This window comes from Sciurus carolinensis, chromosome 18 (assembly GCF_902686445.1).
Source record: "Sciurus carolinensis chromosome 18, mSciCar1.2, whole genome shotgun sequence".
Taxonomy (NCBI): domain Eukaryota; kingdom Metazoa; phylum Chordata; class Mammalia; order Rodentia; family Sciuridae; genus Sciurus; species Sciurus carolinensis.
Window position 1 is genome coordinate 6,203,544 of NC_062230.1, and position 23,959 is coordinate 6,227,502.

At 56.0% G+C, this 23,959-nt stretch overlaps 1 protein-coding gene across 2 annotated transcripts in view; it reads left to right on the top strand.

Moving 5' to 3' along the window:
- The window catches only part of Srrm3 (serine/arginine repetitive matrix 3), a 54,322-nt gene extending 38,299 nt beyond the window's left edge, over positions 1-16,023 (top strand). The window contains exons 12-16 of one of the 2 annotated variants that reach the window (XM_047534121.1): positions 9,785-9,804; positions 11,233-11,582; positions 12,012-12,236; positions 12,356-12,493; positions 14,494-14,694. In XM_047534121.1, coding sequence (XP_047390077.1) covers positions 9,785-9,804; positions 11,233-11,582; positions 12,012-12,236; positions 12,356-12,493; positions 14,494-14,555 — 795 coding nt within the window. In that variant the 3' untranslated portion in view covers positions 14,556-14,694. Of the gene's footprint in view, positions 1-9,784; positions 9,805-11,229; positions 11,583-12,011; positions 12,237-12,355; positions 12,494-14,493 lie in introns of both variants that reach the window. The other variant, XM_047534120.1, reaches the window with a different exon arrangement.
- Positions 16,024-23,959: the final 7,936 nt, after the last annotated feature.

Sequence of the window (23,959 nt, forward strand, 5' to 3'; positions counted from 1 at the left end):
TTGGTTTTTCGGAGGGGTCCCGCGCCGCGCGGGATGCGCCGTTCGGGGGTGGTGTGGTCGCCAGAGGGGCGGGGACACGAGTGTGTCAAAGGGGCGGGGCTGCTTCCTCCCTTCCCCTGCGCCCGCCGGCCCACACCCCGCCAAGGGCGTCGCGGCACCGGAGTCTCCAGGAGTGCCCGGGTTGTTGTGCCCACCTGGCCTAGTGGCAGAGTGCGGGGGTCCTGCGAGCTTGGGCCACCCTTGAACTTGGCGAACCGAAGGCCAGGCAGGGGCTGAGCATCCAGGCACTCCGTTGGTACACAACTGGGGAGGAACAAAGTTCTCTGCCTCCCCCCAGGCACACTGCGGGGAGCGGGAAGGGACGTTGGTAGGAGTCGCAGTCAGGAACTGGAGTCAAGAACCCGGAGCGCCCTCGGACATCACGGGGGGCCCAGATCCTCTCTCCCCGCCACCAAGCCCTTGCCCCCTCTCTGAGCCCGTCCCCTGCCCCACTGCTCCTACTCGCCCCTCTACCTCTCTCAGGTCCCTTGCCCATCTCAGTCCCTGTGCCGCGACAAAACTGCATTTCTTAAAATCCCTGCGCCCCAGAGAATCTGCCTCTTCCGGGCACTGTCCACACGTGGACAGGTGTCTCAGATCTACTGTCCCACTTCCCACCGCCTGTCCCTCCTAAGACACTTCCCAGGTAGCCCACCCTCAGGGGCTCCCCACCAACACCGCCCACAAAACTGTCCCCACCTGACCTCCAGGAGGGACTCAATCACCTCCCGAGCGATAGGCGGGGGTGATGAGGGCAGGAGCTGGTGGATGGGCTGGCTGGGGTGGGGGTTCTCCCAGACCCTCGTGTCTGTGGCTTATAGAGTACAGGCTTGAGGCCCCTCGGAAAGATGGGGCAAACTCTGGGACCTGGGGTGGAGAGGCCTGCAGGCTCCTCCCCAGACCCACAGACTGCCCCAGAAGCTGCAGCCAGAGGGGGAGAGCTGCGCTCCACAGACCTCAGGTCTCAGCAGCGAACGTGTCCATGTTGGTCAGTTTCGTTTTGATTTTTGGCTATTTCCTTCCATCCCTTTCTTTTCTCAAACACCCTTCCCCTGCGGCCTCAGAGGAAAGGCAAGGGCAGACGACTAAGGTCTCTTGGCCACAGTGTTGATTTTTACTGAAGGACGTTACCTGTCTCTAGCCTTTCCCACCTGGAAAAGATCCAGGCTCTTGGACTGACTTCTGGGATGTGGTTGGGCTACAGGGGAAAGAGCTCATGAAGGCCCTGTATCTGCCTTGGCAGTGGGAGAGGGCATGCAAGGGTGGCTGAGGGTACCTGTGGCAGGAACAGCTACCACAGACCCTGGAGCTGATGGGCAAAGCCAGAAATGGGTGTGGCCACCCTCACATGCCTGAGCACAGTGTGGTCATTCCTGTGACTCCTCAGTGCAGTGTAGTTGGCCGGGCTAAGACAGCCTGCTGAACCCCAAACGCCACCTCGTGGGGTCTCCTGAGAGACACAAGCACAGAATGTCTCAGACCAGGGTTGCAAACCCCTTCCCATTTCTGGTCCCTTCCCTGGCTCTGGAGTTCTGAGCAACTACCCACCCTTGCAAGAGTCCTGGGCTCCTGCATACAAAATACCTCCATGGGCATTTGGGTGGGGAAGAGGACCTAGCCTTGGGGAGGGAGCCTCCGCAGCACCCAAATCTCTTTTCCCTCCCAAATGTGGGTCCCGGGAGTGTTGATGTGGCCCCAGGAGTGTCCCGGGTGCTGGTGCTTTCGCACTGCTTGGAGCGTTGACCCTCAATCCTATTCCTATCCGAAGGCCTGGGAGATCTGGGGTCTTGAACATCTGGGTTTCTAACCTGCCCTTGCATCTCCTCCTTGCCTGAAAATACTTTTGGAGGAGTGAAATGAGGCCAATTCTTTCCCATCCAGAGAGGCGAGATGGGAGGCTGGGTGTCACAGACTAGACCATTAATGACAACTACCAAAAAATAAGTCTCTGGACCAAAGTACTGGGGGTGGGATTCTTGGACGCTACCTTAAAAAAGAAAAAAAAAAAAAAAAAAAAAAAAAAAAAGAAAAAAAAAAAAGAGAGAGAGAAACAAATGAAAAAAAGAAAAAAAGAAAGCAAAGCTCAACATTTTTTAACCCCGTCTATGTTTTTGTTTGTTTTTTAGCCTCCCATTTGAAACGTGGTAATATTGTGATTCCATTTCTTGTTTAGCCGGCAAGGGAAGAGGGTGGGGAAGTTTATGTCATTTTTCCTGTTATTTTGTTTTTGTTCGTATTTCCTTTTCCTTTCTGATTTCATTTTTCCTTGTGTAGCGTACAGAAATGCAAACTATCTCTCTGGGTTGTTCCCCCCACCCACCCCATCTCCTGTGTTGTTCTAGAATTTTGCTTTTGTGTGTGTTACTGTGGGAACCTTTCTTCCTAATGCAGAGATGGTTTTGAATTTTAAGTGAACATTAATCATATACATTTCTCTCTATACTTATTTTCCCCTCGTTATCAGAATTTAAAAGGGAAGATAATGCTAAGCAGAAATGATATCCACACTGATTCCTGCCAAATCAACAGCAGCCTCCCCTCTTCTCAACCCCAGGGCACCCCAGGGCACACACTGGAACTGTTGCCGCTTTTAAATTAACAACATGGGTGCTTCTTAGTCTCTAATAGAAACTTGGCAAGAAGCTGCAAAACCCAGCAAGGAAAAGAGACTTGCTTGTCCTGGGTCACCCTGATCTCCCGTGACTCCTCAATTCAGTTCAGGATGACAGTTCAGGATGGGCCTGATGGGGGGGGGCTGGGAGGAACAGCTGCTTAGCCGTCAGTGGTCAGCGTCAGGTTTCAGATCCTTAGCAAACCCTGGGGAGGGTCTGAAGGCACCAGAGTTTAACTCAAGTACAGACTTCGAAGCCAGACACCAGGCCAAAGAACAATTCCTAATAGTCTTGAGACTGAGGCCACTGAAGTGGTGGTTTCCATCTTAGGCAAGGGCTGAATCCAAAGGAATTTCTGGGAGAAAAAAAGACAAGGAGATTTCTGGGTTTCTGCTTACAGAAGGGGAAACTGCAATCAAGAGAGGTCAAGTTCACACAGCTTTATGCCCCTTCCCCCACACTGGGGATTGACCCACGGGCACTCCAAGACTACCACTGAGCTACATTCCCAGCCCTTTCTATTTTTTTAATTTGGATTGGTTTATTCATTTATTTATTTGGTATCAGGGATTGAACCAGGGGTGCTCAACCACAGAGCCACATCCCCAGCCCTTTTTATTTTTTTTAATTTTGAGACAGAATCTCACTAAGTTGCTGAGACTGGCTTTGAACTTTCGATCCTCCTGCCTCAGTCACCCAAGTAGTGGGGAATAGCTGGAATTATAGGCATAGGCCACCACGTCCAGCCAAACAGTTTTTTAGAGGCAAATCAAAAGTAGACCCAAGCCAGGCACTGTGGCACACACCTGTATTCCCAGTTGCTCAGGAGGCTGAGGTAGGAGGATCGTAAGTTCAAAGCTGGCCTCAGCAATTTAGCAAGACCCTAAGCAACTTAGTGAGGCCCTGTCTTAAAATAAAAATAAAAAGGGTTGGGGATGTGACTCAGTGGTTAAGTACCCCTGGGTTCAGTCCCTACTGCCAAAAAAAAAAAAAAAAAAAAAAATGTAGACCCAAACCCTCTGACCTCTAGACACTTTGTAGCAAGGTAGTAAATGGAAAGAACATGCCAGGAGCCCTGAGCAAGAGGCCGAGGATTTGGGGGGAGGATGCTGGTTGTCTCAGCACCAGCCTTCCCACACACAACCTCAGAGGTCTAGAGCATGCTCTATGTCCTCTCAACTCCCTGGGACTGGGGCCAGGGCACAGGTAGCCCCATGTTCCAGAAGCTCACTCTGTTATGCTGCTTCAGTTACTCACTGCCCAGTTCACATACAGACAGGGAAACAGATAATTAGGCACAGAGAGGGAAGTGAGCCACTCAAGGACACACAGCGTGGGATGGAAGAGTAAGATGCCAAGCAGGGGACCTCATGAACCTCATGGGAAAAATCCCTTTGGTCTGGTGCCACGTGAAACCTTTGCCAGACTCCCTCCAGCCTCCATGGGCAAGGCTGGTGCTAGCTTCACCTACTCAAGGTCCAACACCCTGGCCATGAAGGGTGTTCAGAGTCTGCCCTCTTAGAAGTGGGACCACCTTGACTTTGGCCTTGGCTCCATCTTTCTCTGGCATTAGAAGGGTCAAGGAAGGGCTCCGGGCTGTGTCTCAGTGGTAGAGTAGTCACTGCACGTGCACGAGGCCCTGGGTTTAGACCTCAGCACTGAAAAAGAAAAAAGTGTCAGGGAAGATTCAGAGGGGGCACCATTTGGTGACAGTGGCAGAGACGTCTCTGCCCCACATTTCATTCCTCAGTGGGTGGCCTCCAGTGACCTCAACAAGAGGCCCCTTGGCCCTCCCTGCCCTGCCTCCCTGGGAGGAGCAGAGGCCACAGCTGCAGCAGGGCAATCAGAATAGGAGGTGACGGCTTGGCATTTCTTCCAGGATGTGTCCCTTGTTTCCCAGGGCGAAGCCAGAAAGCAAGAGGGATGAATTTTGCTAAAATGGAGCCAGTGCCCGCGGGCCAGGGCCTGGGGTTGATCTGAGCAGTCGCCCTTCCAGCTGAACCCGTGGTTGTCTTCCCTTTTAAATGCACACCCGCCCTCCGCACATCTGTCCACTCTGGCCTTGTGCAAACAGCTTCAGCTTCTCTTTCTTCTCTTGGTCTGGTCCACCTGTCTGTCTGCTTCTTTGTGTCTGTTTCCTTCTGTCATTGTTTCTGTCCTTCCGTCTCTCTCCTCCCTCTCTCTGTCTCTCTGTGTCTGTCTGTCTCTCTTCCTCTCTGTCTCTCTCCCTGGGCAGGACCTCTCTCCCATGCTACTAGCATCTCTTTCGCCACCCTGTGATTCTGCTTCCATCAGCTGCTTCCTGCATGCCCTCTGGAAGGTTCTGTGGTGTAAGGAGTTAAGGAAAACTTGGCTATCAAAACCTGTGGTTTTAAAAAAGTGAACAGAACTGGCTGGGCAAGAGCCCCCTCCCATCCCTGGGCCCAGACCCCCACCCCCACCCCCGACTGCCCACCTGCTGGCTCAGAGGGGGAGTGCAGTCTCGCCACCGCCCTGGCTCCATTCTGCATTCCCAATGCGGAGACCTTCTTTTCTTTTTTATTATTGCATCCCGTCCCTGACCACTGAGAAGGTAGGTATCCCGGCTCCGCTGTGCGCTCTCCCGCTCCATCTCAGACAAGCCCCGCCACTCTGCTTGGTTTGAATGTGGTTTTCTTTCTCTCTCTCTCTCTCTTTCTCTCTCTCTCAACCTGGCTCCGGTTGGTTTTCTCTTCCTCCCTTTTCTTTATTTGAGTGACTACTCATTTGTAACCTGCACTTTCTCCAAATGAGCTGCAAATCTGTGTCTCCTGGTTTGTCGTTTGGTTTTCTTCAACGCCCCGCCCCCCATGCCTCTCCTAGTTCATCTCGCCTCCTTTCCTCCTTCCTCTTCCTCTCTGAGCCCTCTGCCCGCCCGAGCCCCCTCCGTCCCCCTCTTTTCCATTCTGTTGTCCGAATGCATTTCTGTGTGGTGTAGCATCCAAGTGTGTGTCCCCTCTGGAACTGTGCGCTGCGGTGGAGCCAATTTGATTTCTGCTGTCTGGAGTAGCTTCTAATCCCCTCCCCTTCATCCCTGCCAGTCCCTGGGGCTTCGGTCACCCCTGGCCTTCGGGGTCCTCCTGGGCAATAGGCAATGGTAGAGCCGATGCGCTGAGCCTCTTGACCTCCGGATCCTGGAGGAAGTTTTGACTGAGGTCAGACACAAGCAAAGAGCCCTGGTCAGGGTGACTGCACCAGGCTCAGTGCAGGTCCTATACTGGCAGGAGGATGGAACTTGGGGGTAGGAGCCACAGGGTTCTGGGCACCCACAGGCACTAGGATTGAGCTCCATCTTTTGGATGTGATGGTAGAGTAACTTCAGGGGGGGAGTGGACCGGAAGCAGCTGCAGGACTTTGAGGACCTATTTGGCAAAGTCTCCGCAGGGCGACTTGGGGGATGAGGTGGACTCTTAGCTCACTTTCCCCTGCCTGGGCCACTAACCAACTTGGACAACCCTCCCCCCAACTCCCCAGCATCCTTACATCTTCTGAATCCAAGCAGCTTAATGGCGTCCATTGGTGAAGAATGATCCAGAAGGGACAGTCACTAGGGGCCAGGGTCCCCCAAGGGGTCGAGGTAGAACCAGGCTTAGGGCCTGAGACTTGTGGCTCTCCTCACAGTGCTCATTCAGCCACACTGAGGGTAGCAAGTCAGAAGTAGGCCTTTGGGGACCCCAGAAGGGGCTACAGAAATGTGGTGTCCTAGCCATCCACTGTGAGGCCTCAGGGGGCCTCCAGCCTCAGCTCTGAAAAGGGAAGGCCTGGCTGTTCCTCCCCACCCCACACCTATCCAGGGCCGGTGCTGGGTGCTCACCCATTCAGAACATTCTTGCAGGCCTGGGTGGTGCCAGGAGGGGGACAATATGGTTGTTCTTCCTGAGGGAGACGTGCTGCTAGTCGGACAGGGGCAGTGTCCCAGCCTGGTGGGGCCTGGAGGCTCCATCCTGCAGGATGGTCTCAGGTGCCCAGGACCCCATGAGAGGGATGGTGAACACTGAGGGAGAGGCCAGTGGGTGTCTGAGCCCTGTGGGGAGCAGGCATGAGCATCCAGGTGCTTCCTGTCATTGCCCCTCAGAGTCCCAGGATCAGGTGAGCATGCCATCCCTTTCTGCATCCTTCCATGGCCTCTTCCCCTCAAGTTTTTCTTACAGGAGCCAAAGAAAAATGTCAGCTAGCAAGTGGTAGCAGGGTCAGAGCCTCCAAGGCAAGGCCCCCATCTGCCACTCACTCACTAGGTCATTCACCTGCACGCTAAGCAAATTGGCAGAGGCCCTCCTGCGTGCCAGGCCTCTGCTGGGTGTCTTTGCCAGGAGAGGAGCAGGCAGACCTGGGTTTGTGGTCCCCACCCCTCAGGCTGGAAGCCTGGCAGAGCCCTCTTCTTGTCCAGCGGAAGCAGTGGAGTTCAGGTGGGCAGCGCCCACTCACCACAGTGGCCCCAGCCCTGGCACAGCCTGGTCCCCATCCACACAGAAGGAAGCGAGAGCTGCTGTGAGATCACAGAGGAGTGACCCCGACTCCACTAGAAGCCGGGAGGGGCTGGGGAGGGGCAACCTGGAGCTGAGGGCAGAGGAGCCATGGGCCCTAGCCAGGCTGCTGTGGGAGGTGGGAGGAGGAGGGGAGAGGAGGTTCAGGCAAGAGGGAGGAAGGAAGGGAGGGAGGAAGGAAGCACTAAGAAGGGAAGAAAAAGAAAAAAGAGCAAGCTTCCTAGAAGTCACTGGGGAGTCTCTAGACCCCACAGTGCCATCCAGCTGTGGAGTAAGGAATCCCATGGGGTCTGGCCTCCCCTCTTCCTTCAACTTGGGAAAAGAATGAGACCTAGATACTGAGGATGCTGCTCAGCCTCTGGCAGATCCTGGTGATCCTGTTATTGAGGACTTCAGGAAGAAGCAGGTATGGGACACACGCCTGTGATCCCAGCCACATGGGAGGCTGAGGCAGGAGGCTAGCCTGAGCCACTTAGCAGGGACCCTGTTCAAAATCAAAGGGGCTGGGGATGTAGCTCAGTGGTAAAGTGCTCAATCCCTGGTACCAGGGAGGCAAGAAAAGAGGATTTCTGGAGGGATGGTGAGAAGGACCTGTTTGGCCTGAGAGTTGCCCTGCCTCCCCACCCCTGGGAAAGCTCTATCTGCCACAGTACCCAGTAACACTTTCCCATCCTTTGCCTCTTGGGCCTCTGGGGTCACCCCCAAGAGGCCCCAGGCCTTCCTGCACTGCTCTGACCCTGTTAATCTGTGAGGGTACCATATCTCACAGTCCCTTTATAGGCCAACTGGGCAGAGACTCCAGTTACCCGCTTTTTACCAGTGGGGAAACTGAGACCCTCCCCCCACAGTAAGGTCACTTACAAAAAGCCTCATAGCAAACTTGAATCCCCTTGAACCCAAGATATCTCACTTTGCCAATTACTATCACCTTGGGCTGGGACAGGTCAGTTGTTTGGAGGAGATGAAAGGGATGTGGGCGGAGCTCAGGTTGCAAGACTTACCAAGCAGGAAGTGTCCAGCTCAGCCCAGGGGCCCTGGCCCAGAGGCTTGGACCCCAAGGTTGGGGCAGCACCACTGTTGGGTGTAACCTCTAACCCCCACGGCATCTCACTTCCAGCCTGACAGTGGGCAGATGAGAGGGTTCTGCCTATCTGTGGGAAGGAACATAATGGCCTTAATCTTCCTCTCCCTGCTGCTGGTACCTTCCCTTGAGTTTAAAGTTGCTGGCTCAGATCCAGATTCTGGTTTGGAACCATGGTTCACATCCGGGTCCTGACTCCTAAGTACTCTGCCCGCTCACCTTGATGCCTTGACCAGAGTAGCAAGCAGAGGTGTTGAAGGAGGGCTCCAGTGTCCACCTGGGCTGTGGGCTACCCGGCATTGCTTCCTGAGGCTCCCTCACCTGGTATCTGTCCACTTTGACCATCCAGGGCGTAGGGCACATTTAAGGATCCTGGAGACATCTTTCTCATTTGCCTCCTCTTGAGGGAAAAGAAAGCTGAACAAGAGAAGCCAGGTCTGGGACGTGGGAGTGGCGAGGCCCCACTGGAGGGAGGATGGAACTGCCATCTCACAGGGGCCACGGCTGAACAACCCAACCTCAGCTCTGTTAGCCTAGGGTGAGGGCTGAGCAGGGGATCAGGAGAGCCAAGTTGCCTGCAGGTCACATGCACTCTGCCCACCTAGGCCTGCCTCTGCCCCGAGTGGGACACCAGGCTCCCCCAGAGAGGTCTTCATGGCCCCACTGACTTTGGGCATGACTCTCACGAGCTGTGGCTGGTGTTCCTTGCTGCTTCAGGCACCAATCACTAGCTGGCTGTGCCTGTTCACCAATGGGGCTCACATCCTGGCTCCACCTGCCTCTGAGGGCAATTCTTTCTCAGCAAGGGGAACTGACGCTTTACTAGTTGCCAAGTTTTATGCTAAAAACTGGTGTTAAGGAGCTAAACCAGATACCAAGTCAGCCCTGGAGGTGCTCAAAGTCAAGTTGGTAGTGGTGCCTGGGGAGGTGGTGGGGACAGGCCTACAAACAAACAAGCATCATCAACTCTTCTGACATGGGGGCCCAAGGACAGGAGGAGGGGTCAGTTCCCAGTGAGTTCCTGTCAGAGAGAGGGGTGGGGAGGGTGGTCCAGGTCACACAGAGAATCCTGGAACATTTGCCCTGGAAGAGACATCAGGAAGCAAAAGTCAACCTACTCACTTTGTGGATGGGGAAACTGAGGCCCAGGTTGTGAAAGTTGACTTGGACAGTGTCCCTTGGTGAGGTAGTGGCAGGCTCTAAAACCTCTGGTCCCCAGCCACGGCCCTTTTGACGGTACCAGGTGCCCTTTCTGGTTTTCTGTATCCTGAGCCCCATGTCCTAACTCTACTTTTGGAAAAAAAAAAAAAAGAAAGAAAAATGAAAACACTTTGGCATCTCTACCTGGCAGTCAGCCAAGAGGTGCCCAGTGGCCTGGGGAGCCCTGCGCTGCTAGTTCTCCCTACAGGGCAGCATGGCCTCTTCTCAGGCCGAGAGTGGGGTGGTGGCGTTTCTCTCTCTCTCTCTATCTCTCTTGCATTTTTGTGAATCTAATGATGAACTTATGCTACCACGCTTTTCCCTTCTCTTACACACCTTACCTACTAAAGGAGGAAGTGCCACTTTCTTGGTAAGTGGACGTTAACCAAGAGGGACTTAAAATCAGAACTTAAAAAAAAAAATAAAGAAAGAAAAGAAAAAAAAGAAAAGAAAAGAAAAAGGAAAAGAAAAGAGAGAAACAGAAAGACAGTCGGGTGCTACTGACAGCTCCAGAGCTCTCTGCAGGGCCGGAAAACAAAGAAAAATATTAACAGAAAACTGTCAGGTTCCCCAGGAGATCATTGGTTTTGAGTTTGGTATCTAATGACATTTGTGGATTTTTGGTTGTTTTTGTTTTTGTTTTTTTTCTTTTTCTTTTTTTTTTTTTTTTTTCTTTCTGTTTTTCCTCCCTTTCTTCGGTTCAGTTTTGAGTTCAGTTGTCCCGCCCCGCCCCTCCCCCATCTGTGTGCCGTGTGACCCCTCCATCTCCTTTGCCCACCCCCTTGCGCTGGGGGGCCTGGCCTGGTGGGCTGGCCCTGGCCGGGCCTCCCGGTGCCGCCCTCTCTCTTCTCTCTGCCGGGAATCGTCCGTCCCATGCGGGGTCAATGCCAGCCCCGGTGCCCGTCCTAGAGCCCCCTCCCCTGCAGCCCCCCCACCGCTCCGTCCCTCTTGTGTTTTGCATGCCGAGAATCCTGCATGAGCTGCACTGTTGAGGCCAGAAGGTGGACACTCAGAGAGGCAGAGGCAGGGCAGGCGCGGGGAACCGTGTGTGCGATGCTCCGGGACTGGCAGCCCTCGGCCTGGGCCCGGTGACAGCCCTTTCTCCTTTTCTCCCCCCACCCCGCCCGCCCGCTCTCGCCCTCACTCTCTCGCTCTCTCGCTGGCTCTGTCCTCTGCCTGTCTCCGACTTTCCCTCTCCGCTTCTCTCACGTCTCCCTGGCACTGTCTCTCTCTCTCTCTCTCTCTCTCTCTCTCTCTCTCTCTCTCTCTCTCTGTCTCTCTCTCTCTGTCTCTCTCTCTCTCTGTCTCTCTCTCTCTGTCTCTCTCTCTGTCTCTCTCTCTCTCTCTGTCTCTCTCTCTCTGTCTCTCTCTCTCTCTGTCTCTCTCTCTGTCTCTCTCTCTCTCTCTGTCTCTCTCTCTCTGTCTCTCTCTCTCTCTGTCTCTCTCTCTCTGTCTCTCTCTCTCTCTCTCTCTGTCTCTCTCTCTCTCTCTCTGTCTCTCTCTCTCTGTCTCTCTCTCTCTCTGTCTCTCTCTCTCTGTCTCTCTCTCTCTGTCTCTCTCTCTCTCGCTCTCTCTCTCTGTCTCTCTCTCTCTCTCTCTCTCTCTCTCTCTCTCTCTCTCTCTCTGTCTCTCTCTCTCTCTCTTGTCTCTCTCTCTCTCTCTGTCTCTCTCCCTCCCTCCCTCCCTCTCCTCTCCATCCTCGATCTCGCCATTTCCACCTCGCTGCGCTGTCTCCCCGGCCCATCCCTCCCCGCCTCTGCCTCTGTCCGTCGCCCTCTCTGCCTCTCTCCCTCAGAAGCCCAGCTCGCCCTCGCCCAGGGCCCGCGACAAGGCTGCGGCCGCGGCGCCCACGCCGCCCGCGCGGGGGAAGGACAGCCCGAGCCCGCGATCCGCCCCGTCGTCGCAGGGCCGCGGAGGCCGCGCGGCGGGCGGGGCGAGGCGGCGGCGGCGGCGGCGGCGGCGGCGCTCGCGGTCCTCGGCGTCCGCGCCCCGCCGCAGGGGCCGCCGGCGCGCCCGGCCCGCGCCGCCCCGGGGCTCGTCGCGCTCGCTCAGCAGGGCCCACTCCAGCAGCGACTCGGGCGGTGGAGGCGCCCCGGGCCCCGGGCCCGAGCCCGGCTCCGAGCGAGGCCACGGCGGACACGGGAAACGGTGAGCGCCCCCTGCTCCGTCGCCCGCCCGCGCCCGCCAAGCACTCCACCCAGGGGCTCCCCACTCCTCGGTCGCCCTCCTGGGCGCGCACCCCCCGCCCACCCTCCAGCGGAGGTGGCCCTCCCTCCTGGGCCGCCCGGCTCCCTGCACTGATCCCAACGCCCCCACGGAACTCCCTCCCCGTTACTGATCCAAAACCCCAGGGAGCACTGTCGCCCTGCCGAACTCCCCGACGGATCTGTTGATCACCCCCGCCCCAGCCCAGGAGCGCCCTCCCCGTCCACAGGGTTGGCTCACTGATCACTCCCCCCAAACCCGAGCAACCTCCGCTCCGCACTGACTCCTCACCTCCTTACCTAGTTCCTCCCCATAGGACGCCCCCCGCGCCCCGCCGGCCACCGAACCCCCTCCCTGTGCTCCCTCCTCCAGGGCGAAGGAGCGGCCCGCGCGCCCGCGGCCGGCCAGCACCTCGCCGTCCCCCGACCCGCACAGCAGGCGCGGCGGCCCGGAGGGGAAGAGCTCGTCGCGCAGCCCGGGTGCCCACCCCCGGTCCTGGAGCTCCAGCCGCTCGCCCTCTAAATCCCGCTCGCGCTCGGCGGAGAAGAGGGCCCGCAGCCCCAGTCGCTCGCCGTCGCCCAAGAAAACCCTCGGCCGGTGAGTGCCCGCCCGCCCCGCAGAGGTCGTGGACGCGACCCGGGGCGCTGGCTGCAGGGGACCCTGCTGGGGGAGCCGGGCGGCCCGGTCACGTCGCTCACCTCGGGCCGGCCCCACAGGGACAAAGACGGAGAGGGCCGCACGAGGCACGCAGAGGCCGAGGCCGCCCGCGCACGGCGCCGCTCGCGCAGCTACTCGCCCATCCGCAAGCGGCGCCGCGACTCGCCCAGCTTCATGGAGCCGCGGCGCATCACCAGGTATGGAGGGGCTGGGGGGCGTGGGAGCTCGGCCGGGGCCACTGACCCGAGTCAGTGACCAATGACCTCGGGGATGAGGTTTCACCAGCCCGGCCTGGGGACCTTCTCCAATGACCAACTGGAACCTGGCGCAGGGCGGGGAAGGGGCCACAGCGACAGGAGCGGAGGTGGGTTCAGTGACGGGAAAAGGATCCATCCAGGAAAGGGCTGGGGTGCTGGGGATCAGAGACAGGTGGAGCAGCTTCCTCAGAAGGAAAGGTCCCCAGCGGGGCCGAAGGTCCATGGAGGGCAGGAAGCTCTGTACGTGAGTCTGAGTGGGTGACAGCAGGCATGAAGTTCAGCTCTGGAAGGTTCAGCCATCCCTCTGGAGCCAGTTCTTCCTGCCCCACACCTGCCTCCGGGCAATAATGTCTCCTTTTCTCCTTCATCTCAAGGTCCAGTCTGCTGAGTGGCCTGTGGCCAGCCTGGGGGCCAGGTGGACCCCTCTCCACAGGCTGCCAGGGAGATGCCATGTGAGCTGGTCTGGCTCCGGTCAGCTGTCTGTCTGTCTGCCTCTCCTTTTCTCACTAACCTCCCAACCCCTGGGGAATTGGAGGAGGGGGCACAGCAGTGTGGTCTCTGGGGCAGCTGTGGAGGAACCCTGGGCAGCCCAGGAATGCTGTGCCCAAGCTATGTAAGGCTGGTTAAGCAGAAGCCTTGATCAGAGCGCCTCTGCTAGGAGGGGAGGGGCCTGGGCCTGGGTCTCCAGATGACATTGTGGTCTGTCTTTGTTAAAGTCACCCTTAAGCCTTGAAATTGGCCTGGCATGAGTGCAGAATTACTGACAGTCTGAGCCCAGTTCTGCTGCTCCCTTGGGCAGCCTGGGGAGACCAGCATGCCTCTCTGGGTCCCCGTTGCCATGTGTACCCATAACCATTCCAACTCCGCCGGAGCTGATTCTCAAACTTATTCTTCCTGGTCCTGGAGGGAGGAGAGGGTATTGCCTCCTCCCCCACCCCAGAGCTAGAGGCCAGACTGCTAAGCTTGGGACACCCACACAGTGCACACCCACCACCTGTCGGCTGGAGGTCCTAAGGCAAGCAGACCCTCCACACCTCCCATGGCCCCCATCTCAGCCCCCTCCCAGCGCCTCCTCCTCCCACTAACTCACACCTGTTTCTTCTTCAGAATTAACCCCGCGATGGGACACTAGCCCTCTTAACCGCTCCCTTTTCTTTTCTCTGGGTCACAGCCTCCTGCCTTCAAACTAACTCCGGGCCAGCGGGCGGTAGCTGAGTGAAGAGTGGGCGCCAGTAGGGTTGGGCCAGGCCTTGGGCACAGCAGCAGTGGCCAGGGTCTCCTTCTTGTTCCCTCCGAGTTACCTGAAAAGCCCAAATTCTTGTTTCCACAGGTGACAGAGAGGTAGAGTTTGCCATATTCACAAAGAAGCCATGCCGAGGGGGCTCAGCAGAAGAGGGCTTGCCTTTCGCGTGATACAAGTTCCACCCCCTCACGTTTACGCGCAGTTGCACACAGGCACACACAGGACACCACATGGCTCTGTTCAAAGTTTCATTCAAAGCTGGGTGTAGACCTGTAATCTCAGGATTTGGGAGGCTGAGGTGGGAGTTCAAGGCCGGCCTCAGCAACTTAGTGAGACACTGTCTCGAAATACAAGTTTTTAAAAAGAGGTTGGGGATGTGGCTCAGAGCACTCCTGGGCTCAATCCCCAGGACCCCTTCAAAAATGTTTCATTCATTCCACAAATATTATTAGCCATACTCAGGTCAGGCAGAAACTTGGGCTCCTTTCCAGGCAGACAGGTGAGAAAACCGAATGATCGGCATGGTGTTGGCAAGTGATTCCAATTCAATTTGGAGGGCGTGGATGGCTCTAAGGCCAGGGCTCAGGGGAAACTGAGGCAGGAAGCCCTGGCCACTGCTGGAGGGGCTCTGGGTCTGAGTGAGCCCAGAAGGGGCAGAGCCCTGGCTGACCTGTAATCCCCTCTTCCTTCCCGGCAGCGCCCGGAAGCGTCCCATCCCCTACTACCGGCCCAGCCCCTCCTCTTCCTCCAGCTGCCTGAGCAGCGACTACTCAAGCAGGAGTCCCAGCCGCAGCCCCAGCCCAGGCCACAGCCACGGAAGCTACAGCAGCCACAGTCGTGGGACCCGCAGCCGCACACGCAGCCCCTCCCGGACCCCCAGTCCCAGCTACCAAAGCCGGAGCAGCTCTGAGAGTGGGGGTTTCTGAGCCCAGACAGACCCAGTTTGGGGTCCCCTGGCGCAGGGAGAGGCCAGGCCCCAGGACCTGGAGTGGGGGTGGGTTGTGCCCCCCACTGCAACAAAGAAGTCCTGGGGCCAGCACGTGGGCAAATGGGACCAGGGAAGACCCTGAGGGCCGGCGCCCTGCCCGTAGGAGGAGCCAGATTGTGCTGCTCAGAAAGGGTGCCCACCCCCACCTCCTGCCCACCCTTCATGTCCAGGGAACAAAGAGCCGTTTCGAACACAGGGATCACCCTGCCCACTTCCTGCTTCATGCCAGCCACCAGGCTGGGGACCACTGCCAAAGAATGGCACCGTCCACAGTCTGCTGTGTCACCTCAGCCCATAGGCCCAGGCACATCTTGGAAGGTGCCAGACCTCCTCTCCCTACCCCTCCTCTCTCTCTCACTGGGCGGACGAGGAGGTATACAGCAAGCTGGATCTAAGCTAGACAGAAGGAAGAATGGCCTAACTCTTGGTGTGCCACCATAGGCTGGAGAGGAGGACCCTGGCTGAGGGCTGGTGGCTGGTCCCACGGCCTCCCCAAACCTCTCCCCTGGCCCAGGAGGGCCCAGACTGGGCAGTCCCCGAAGCCCCAGCCTCAGGTGCCATCTCTCCAGGCCAGGCTCTTCCCTGGGTCCTCGTCCCAGTCCTGGACCAAGTCACACCAGCCAGGCCTTCCGGGGTGGCTGAGGTGGGGATGCAGACCACATCTTCATCTGACCCTGAGGTCAGAGAGGGTCGGGTCAGGAGGTGCAAGATGGAGAGGCGGAAGACGGCACAGGAATATGTGACCACGAGCAAAACAGCACAGTCGGATGACCAGGCTGGCCATGGGGAGCTGGGAGGGATGGGAGACGGGTCAGCGGCACTGGCGCCACCAAGAGGAGGGCAGCATGTGGGCGTCTGGGAGGACAGCACAGAGTCACAGGCTTAGGGAAATGTCTGCGGTCCCTCGGGGCCTGCCCAGGGAAAACCTCCTCCGGGCTCCCAGCGAGGGGCGGCACAGCCCTTGGAGGGCGGCCAGGCTCTAAGCCCAGGGCCCTGCCGCGGCACCAGCAGGGACGCAGGCCCCCAGTCCTCTTCTGCAGCTCCCAGCCCCCTCCTCCTGGGGCCCTCAGGGATCTCACAACGTCTTCCTTGGCCCAAGAGGGCAGATGCCCTGGGCTCTGGTGGGGGGAGGGGTCTGGGGTCTGGTCCGGGTTCCCCCCTCTCTATTCCCCCTCCCTCTTTCTCCGCAGTGCGGATAAAAATTGGACTCTAATAATAAACACTCAGTGCCCGGATGGCACGTGGTGAGAACAGGCCTCTTTTGCGTGTGGCACCTGGGTGGATTGGGGAGGGCAGGGAGGCCTGGGGTCATCCCCGCCACGTGTACTGAGCTGGGAATCAGACTACTCAGGACCCCACGGAGAAAATCTGACACCAAAAAAGCAGGGCCCAGTCGGGGGCAGTGGCTCATGCCGGTAATCCCAGCAGCTCAGGAGGCTGAGGCAGGAGGATCTTGAGTTCAAAGCCAGCCTCAGCAATTTAGCTAGGCTCTATGCAACTCAGCGAGACGCTATCTCTAAATAAAATACAAAAAAAGAATTGGGGTGTGGGTCCGTGGTTAAGTGACCCTGTACTCGGGGGGCGGGAGACGGAGGAGAAAGAAAGCAACTGGAGGCAGGAGACCGTCCTCCCTGCCTGCAGGCCCTGCGAGGGTTGACTACTCCACGCCTGATCCCACACAGCCAGCCTAACCTCCGCAGTGCATGGGGACAGGGCAGAGGGCGGAGGCACAGGGCCCAGGCTCGGACGACCCCACTGCATAGCAGAGTGATCCAGAGTGGCTGGAGCAGCAGTAGGGGGTGAAGCCTGCCTGCTGGCGTCCTGCTGAGCCGCACACACATACGCAGGGCTGACAAAATGCAGTATTGTATTGGCAGTCCTCAGCCCAGTGACAGGCAGAGAATTCAAAAGATGGCTGCTGTCCTTGGTTTGCGTTTGAAGGGGCCTGGTAAAGGGGTTCAGTATGGTAGATTTCCTTTTTTGAACTCGGGGCACTCTACCTCCGAACTACTACTTTTTATTTTGAGACAGGGTCTCACTAAATTGCTGAGGCTGGCCTTCAGCTTGTGATCCTCCTGCCTCAGCCTCCTGAGTCACTGGGATTACAGGCGTGAGCCACCAAGCCAGCTTTTCCTTTTTTCTTTTTTTTTAATAATGTCATTGTATTACTTTTATATAGATCTATACAAATACAAATTCTCCTATTCTCCTTCTCCTGCCCTTTTTCAGTCCTCCTCTTCCCTCATTTTCTCCTTCTCTTTTCTCTTTTCTCTCAGAGTGGTAGATTTTCACCAACTTTTTTTTTTTTTTTTTTTTGGTACCCGGGATTAAACTCAGGAGCACTCAACCACTGAGCCACATCCCCAACCCTATTTTGTATTTTATTTAGAGACAGGGTCTCCCTGAGTTGCTTAGCACCTCGCTGTTGCTGAGTCTGGCTTTGAACTCGCAATCCTCCTGCCTCAGCCTCCCCAGCCCCTGGGATTACAGGCAGTCCCAGTGTGGGCCACCATGCCTGGCTTCACCTTCTTTTGAATCAAGCATCCTCTGAGACTCTGATGGAAGCTGAGAGCCCCTTCCCCATGCCCACAGCTTGGCACATAACATCAATCTCTCAGACACTCTGAAGCCCTGTAGGGACCCCAGGTTAAGAACCCTGGTCCTTCTCAGCTGACTTGTCTGCAGCAATGACCCTGCATGACCCTGCCCCCCTCCCACTTTCTCTTCCCCCAGACTGGCAGGGGCACCTGACACAGCCAGTGGCCAGTGACTGTGTTTCAGACCCAGAAAGATGTTCAGAGAAGCCCTGGTGATCTCTTTAACCCTTTATACATGGTCAGCAAGACTGGGCCTTGAGTGGGGGCTGGGAGGGGCAGGTACTTGACTGTCCCAGTCCTTCATATCCTACACCCACAAGCAGGCAGCCCCAGATGGTGTGACTGCTACCTTTCTGTCCCACTTGCCTCTTCATTGGCCGGCCAGCCTCTATCTCCAACTGGCCCACTCATATACACATATATATACACTTCAGTATTCCAGGGGTACTCCAGTACTCCAGGGGTACTCCAGGAGTACTCCAGTACTCCACCATCAAGCTACGTCCCTGGCCTCTTTTATTCTTTCAGACAGGGTCTCACTCAGTTGCTGAGGCTGGCCTCAAACTTGCAATCCTCCTGCCTCAGCCTCCCGAGTCACTTGGATTACAGTGAGCACCAGCGTGCCCAGCCTTCCCACTACATCTAAAACGCACCTCTGACCATTGATGTGCTGAACACAATTCCTGGTGCTGAGGACACAGCACTGACCAAAGGAAACCGGACTCCCTGCCATGAGGACCCTGCATCTGTGACCATGTCCACCAGCTCGCAGGCCTTGGAAGACCTTCCAAATGACTCCACCTGGCCTTGGCTATCCCCCAACCTTGTGTCCCCTCCTTGCCCTGGGCTCCAGTCCACCTCAGTCCAGTGGCTCCATCATGCTCTCTCCACCTCCAGGTCGGCTCAGGTGTGAGGCCCCACCTAGCAACCTCCCACTCCATGGAGCATCTCGATCCCCAACTGTAGTGATCCCAGATTCCTCTAGGAACCTCTTCTTAGGGTCCCAGGCGTTTATCCCAGTTATTCGTGGGCATATCTCTCTCCCCAACTCTCTGAGCTTCCGGAGACCAGGCCACGTCTTCTTGGTCTCTGCATCTCCCGTGCAGGCACTTTTGAAATGTTTCTCGAATGAGCAAACCAGTCCATGAGGGAATCAAGGGAGGAAAACAGTTCCAAAGCCCTGGGGAGGCCGCGGACCAAAGGTGAGGTGTGATAGCAGCAAGGGGACACCAGAGGGCGACAGAGAGCAGGGAAAAACGCCAGTTGCCGGGACCAACATGCCTGGACTGAGCAGACAGCGCCCTTGTTGAGGGTCCATCCCAGCCTGGAGGCCACCAGCTTGGGTCCCCAGCACCCTCTCCGGGTACCTGGGGAAGAGGCCACTTTGCGCAGAGTTAGGGAGAGTTAGAGAGTCATTACCCTGCCACAGCCCAAGGCTCAGTCCCAGCTCTGCTTTGTATCTTGGGAAGGGGAAAAAGCCACCAGGAGACAGGAGGACACAGGAAACTCGCATGCAGCCTCTGGTGACCAGGAAGAGGGGAGCGGAGGGGGCCTCCCCCGGATGTGTGCATTTTGCACATGAGGTGCCTGAGCCTGCACATGCTCTCTTGATTTGGGGTGCAGGTCCCACAGGCAGCCCCCATCTTCCCCTCCCAACACCCACTAGCAGTGGGGAGGTCGGGCGGGGCTTTCCTGGTTCCTGTTTTCCTGGCTGGGTTTCTCTTTTTCTCCTTAATTGGTTTTCTACAGTCCAGACCCAATGCACATGCCCCTGCGTCCCAGCCAGTGTCCCTCATCTTCTGCCTTTCAGGGATGCTTCTAGAAGTTCCCTGGCCTGCACGCTGCCTCTCAGGGGAGGGTGTATTCAGTGAGCCAGACACCTGCCCTTCTCTAGCCTGGCCTCCACCTAGGAGGCCCAAGACAGGGGGTGCCTCAGCCTTGGGGATCCCACCTCCCCCTCCACCTGCCTACTTTTTCTTTCTTTTTTTGGTACCAGGAATTGAACCCAGGGTGGCTTTACCACTGAGCCATGTCCCCGGTCCTTTATTTTTTCTTTTGAGACAGGATCCTACTAAGTTACTTAGAGCCTCACTAGTTGCCAAGGCTTGCCATCCTCCTGTCTCAGCCTCCCAAGGATGTGCCGCCACACCCAGCTCCACCTGCCTCCTTTCTAGGTCTCCCTTAGAGTGGAAACCCAAATCCATCTCAGCACAGGAACCCTTATTTCCTATGGGTCTGGGAGATTTCTGTCATGACATGTCTTCAAAGAAACGTCCAAGGAATTCTTAGAAGAGAGAACTCAACTCAGGACCTGCAAGGTTCTTGCCTTATGTGATATTATAGAATTTCTCCACACGCCAGTCACAGAGGTTTATTTGGGAGAGTAGACACATATTCAAAGGAGAAGGCAGGTCATCTCAAGCAAGAGAGACACTTTAGGATTCCCAGATTTTCTTTTAAAGGACACTTGGTGAGGGTGGGTATGGGAAGTTATAGAGAAATGATACCTGTCTGGTGACCTCCAGATGGCTTTTGGTGCCCTGGTCAATCTCGGGATTCTTAGGCTGACCTGGTTTTCATTATCTAAGCAGTAGATAGTGCAAAAAGTCCCCGAAATTATAGGATCCTCGAGGTCATATAGCTGTCTTTGCTTATCTATTTATGGAGGGGGGCTAGTTAACAACATGCAGGTGAATTTATAGATTTTCCAGAAATTTGGGAGTAACAGGCCTGGGTTAAGAGGCTGACTTGGGGAGTGACAGGTTGAAAAAGTATGTTTAACTTCTGAATTAAAATCCTATTTTCTAGCCGGGTATGGTAGCGCATATCTGTGATCCCAGTGACTAGGGAGACTGAGGCAGGAGGATTGCAAATTCAAAGCCAGCCTCAACAACTCAGCGAGGCCTTAAGCAACACAGCCAGACCCTGCCTCAAAATAAAATATAAAAACCAGCTGGGGATGTGGCTCAGTGGTTAAGGGCCATGGGCTCAATCCCTGGTACCAAAAATAAATAAATAAATAAAACAAAATCCTATTTTCCTTGCCTTTCTCTTGTCTACCTATTTCTTACCTCTTCTAGCTGACCTCACACCCATCCCCTCTCATCACCTTACTCCAATTTAAAGCAGACCCCAGTCGCCCCCAGGCCCAGCAGACCAACAGGGAAGGAAGATTCATATCTTGGACCTGCTAAAGGTCTCCACAGCCTCCCCTCTTCCTGCCTCCACTGTTAAATAAAAAAAATTCATGACATTTGCTAAAACCTGGTAAGGAGGATTTAATTCAGGACCAGAGAGACAGGCTCAGGACCGCTGCATCTGGGCTCCACTTTCAGGGGGCTAGTGGGAGTATCAGCCCAGGAAAAGGGTGGGGCCCGCAGATGGGAAATGACTCAGCGCAGCCTTCAGTGGCCAGGGGGCTTCAGGCCAAACCCACCTGGCGGGATTCCTGCTGAAGACTAGCCAAGGGGCTAGGACTTCAGCAATGGGGGCTCAGGGGGGAGGAGGATGAGGAACCTGACCAGACTGGAGGGCTGGGGATTAACTAACTGCCTCAGCCAAGATCTTGCTAAAAGTGGAGCTCATAGGGAAGGGCATGGATGGGCCCAGGAGATTCAGGCACCCAAGTTTGATGGAGCAGAGAATCTCTGTCACCACTCCCCAAAGACCCCGATCCTACAGCGTTTTGACTGCAAAGGAGCAGACCTGGGGGGAGGGGAAGGGGGAGAGGGGAGGAGAAACTTGATTCATGACCCTGGAAGGAGCCTTCCAGAACATCCAGTCCAATGGTCTCATTGTACGGATGAAGAGAATGAGTCACAGTGCTGGCCTCTGGCCAAACAAAGTCAAAAACATCCAGGTCCCCAGACTCCCAAGTTAGGCAGATTCTTTCTGTTAGACAGTCAAGGGCAAGAGGGGCCAGAGAATGGCTCCCCAGCCCTGCCACCTGCACCAGTGTGGTAGGGTGGGGGGTGACCCCCAGACCAGCCAGAGCCCAGAGGCTTAGCGGGTGAGGCAGGCTGGACGTGGATTTTAGGAAACAGACTCCCAGAGAGGGAGTGTCTCGATGTTTCCAGAAAGATCTAGTGCCCCCTGCCCCCATTTGCTTTAAGGACGGCTGCCCACATTTTCAATCCCAGCGGCGGCTGGTGCAATCTGTCAGTTGTCAGGCAGCTCCTGAGGGAGTTCCAGCAGCTGCCTGAAGACTCCAGTACTTTCTCTGAGGCTGGGCCAGCAAGGGAGGAGCTGGTGAGCCGCAGTTGGCAGAGGCCTGTCAAGGGCGTGGCCAGTGTAGCCAAACCTCAGGCGCAGTGCAAGGGGTGGCGGTTGGTCTTGGGGCTTCTGCAGAGCACCCCAGGTTTGGGGGTTAGGAGCAAGAGAAGGGGTCCTCCCATGAAGGAATCTCCAGACCCTGGAGAGAGCAATGAAGGGAAGACAGGGCTGAGATCCATTCCCTTTTGGCTTCTGGGAAATCCCTGGGGTGGGGTTCTCTCCTCTCTCTCTCTCTCTCTCTCTCTCTTTTGCAATGCTGGGGATGGAACTCAGGGTCAAGTGTGTGTGTGTGTGCATGCGCGCGCACACGCACGCACACATGCACACATGTTAGAATCCAGCCTCCTGGAGGAAAGGCACTTGGTTAGGACTGTAAAGGATCCCAGAGGCCTGACCCAGCCCTCTCTGTCCTGATCCCTGCCTCTGTGTCCCAGAAACTCGCTACCTAGGAAGTCTCTCCCTAAGGAAGCTGGAGTCCTGAACTCCAGTCCTTCCCACCTCTGACCAACTTGAACCCAGGGGCACTTAACCCCTGAGTCACATCCCCAGCCCTTTTTATATTTTATTTAGGGACAGGGTCTCACTGAGTTGCTGAGGCTGGCCTGGAACTTTTGATCCTTCTGCCTCAGCCTCCCAAGTCACTGGGGTATCAGGTGTGCACCACAGCGCCCTGGGGCAATTCTGACCCTCAGTTTTCTCATCTGGAAAAGGGAGCTCAGACAAGCTACTGTGCTACGCCATAAAGCACACACACTGGGTCATTCCCGCTGTTCTAAGCCACAATATGCAAAGCCAGAGGGCCTCTGAGAACACTAAGGGAGTCTGAGCACCAGGCACTCAACACACCATATCGTATTTGGGGCTCACTGCAATGCTGTAATACGGCAGATGCATTATGTGCCCCATTTTGCAGCTGGGGATATGTGCGCCCCAAGAGGTCACCAAACTTATGAACAGCAGCATCCAGAGTCAAGCCCAGCCCTGTCTGACCCCAAAACCCAGTTTCTCCCCCACTTCCCCCCCCCCCAGCCTCTGTGTCCCCTCCCTTGTGATCAGCACGCTGATCTAAAAGTCATCCCTTAAGAATGGCCCATGGAGGAGGATTCTGAGTGACAGGTGGGGCCGGTCAGCGTGCCCTGGGTTGCACAACCTGCCCGGGCCTGGGCAGCGGGATGGGTTCTCCTCGCCCTGGTTTCAGGCAAGATGAAGGAAGCTTTGTCTACAAAGTGCTGGCAGCCAGCAGCAGTCGCCCCATAGCGTGGCTGGGCCTGGCAGGGCCCCACTTGAAAGCACCCATGACCACACCTGACAGCTCCCTGTGGGTGGGGAGCCCTGGGCTCCTGTCTGGGCCAAGATGGGCAGGCAGGGGCGGGGGAGTGCCCTCCCTACCTTCTGATCTCACCTGAATTTACAGAGGCGCTGGAGGTGGGTGGGGCTGGGATACCAGGGAACAAAGGCCCGGAGCTTCCAGAAGCTGAGACCCTGAGGAGGAGCAGCCAACTGAGACCTGCTGGGTCCATGGCATGACCCGGCAAGGGAAGGGGGGCAGAGGGGTGAGGGCAGGGATCCTGTGTGCTTTCCACCTTTGACCCCAGAGAGTTCCAGGATCTCCGAGTTCCCCCCCAGGGGTGACCTTGAACTCAGGACCCAGCCAAGCTCTACCCTAATGCACAAGAGGTGTGTAGGAAAGAGAAGCACCCATGAACCTGCTCTCAAGCAAATAATTGAGGGGGCCGGGGGCGTAGCTCTGTGGTAGAGCACTTGCCTAACGCGCCCTGGGTTCAGGCCTCAGCACCACATAAAAATAAATAAATAAGCTGGGCGCAGTGGCACAAGCCTGTAATCCCAGCAGTTCGGGAGACTGAGGCAGGAGGATTGCAAGTTCAAAGCCAGCCTCAGTAACAGTGAGGTGCTAAGCAACTCAATGAGACCCTGTCTCTAAATAAAATACAAAATAGGGTTGGGGATGTGGTTCAATGGTTGAGTGCCTCTGAGTTCAATCCCTGGTACAAAAAAAATAATAAAGCAAAAAAAATAAATAAAATGAAGGTATTATGTCCATCTACAACTAAATATATATATACATATACATACATATATATATACATATATATGTGTGTGTGTGTGTATATATATATATATATATATATATATATATATATGTATGTATGTATTCCTTTTTTTTTAAAGGAAAAAGAGGCTCTTCAAGTGAGTGGACTGGATTCTAGCTGCCAGTTCCTCCAGTGTCCCTGAAGTCTGGGTCTGGGTGGGACAAGACTTCAGTGGCCTCAGCTCCCTATAGAATG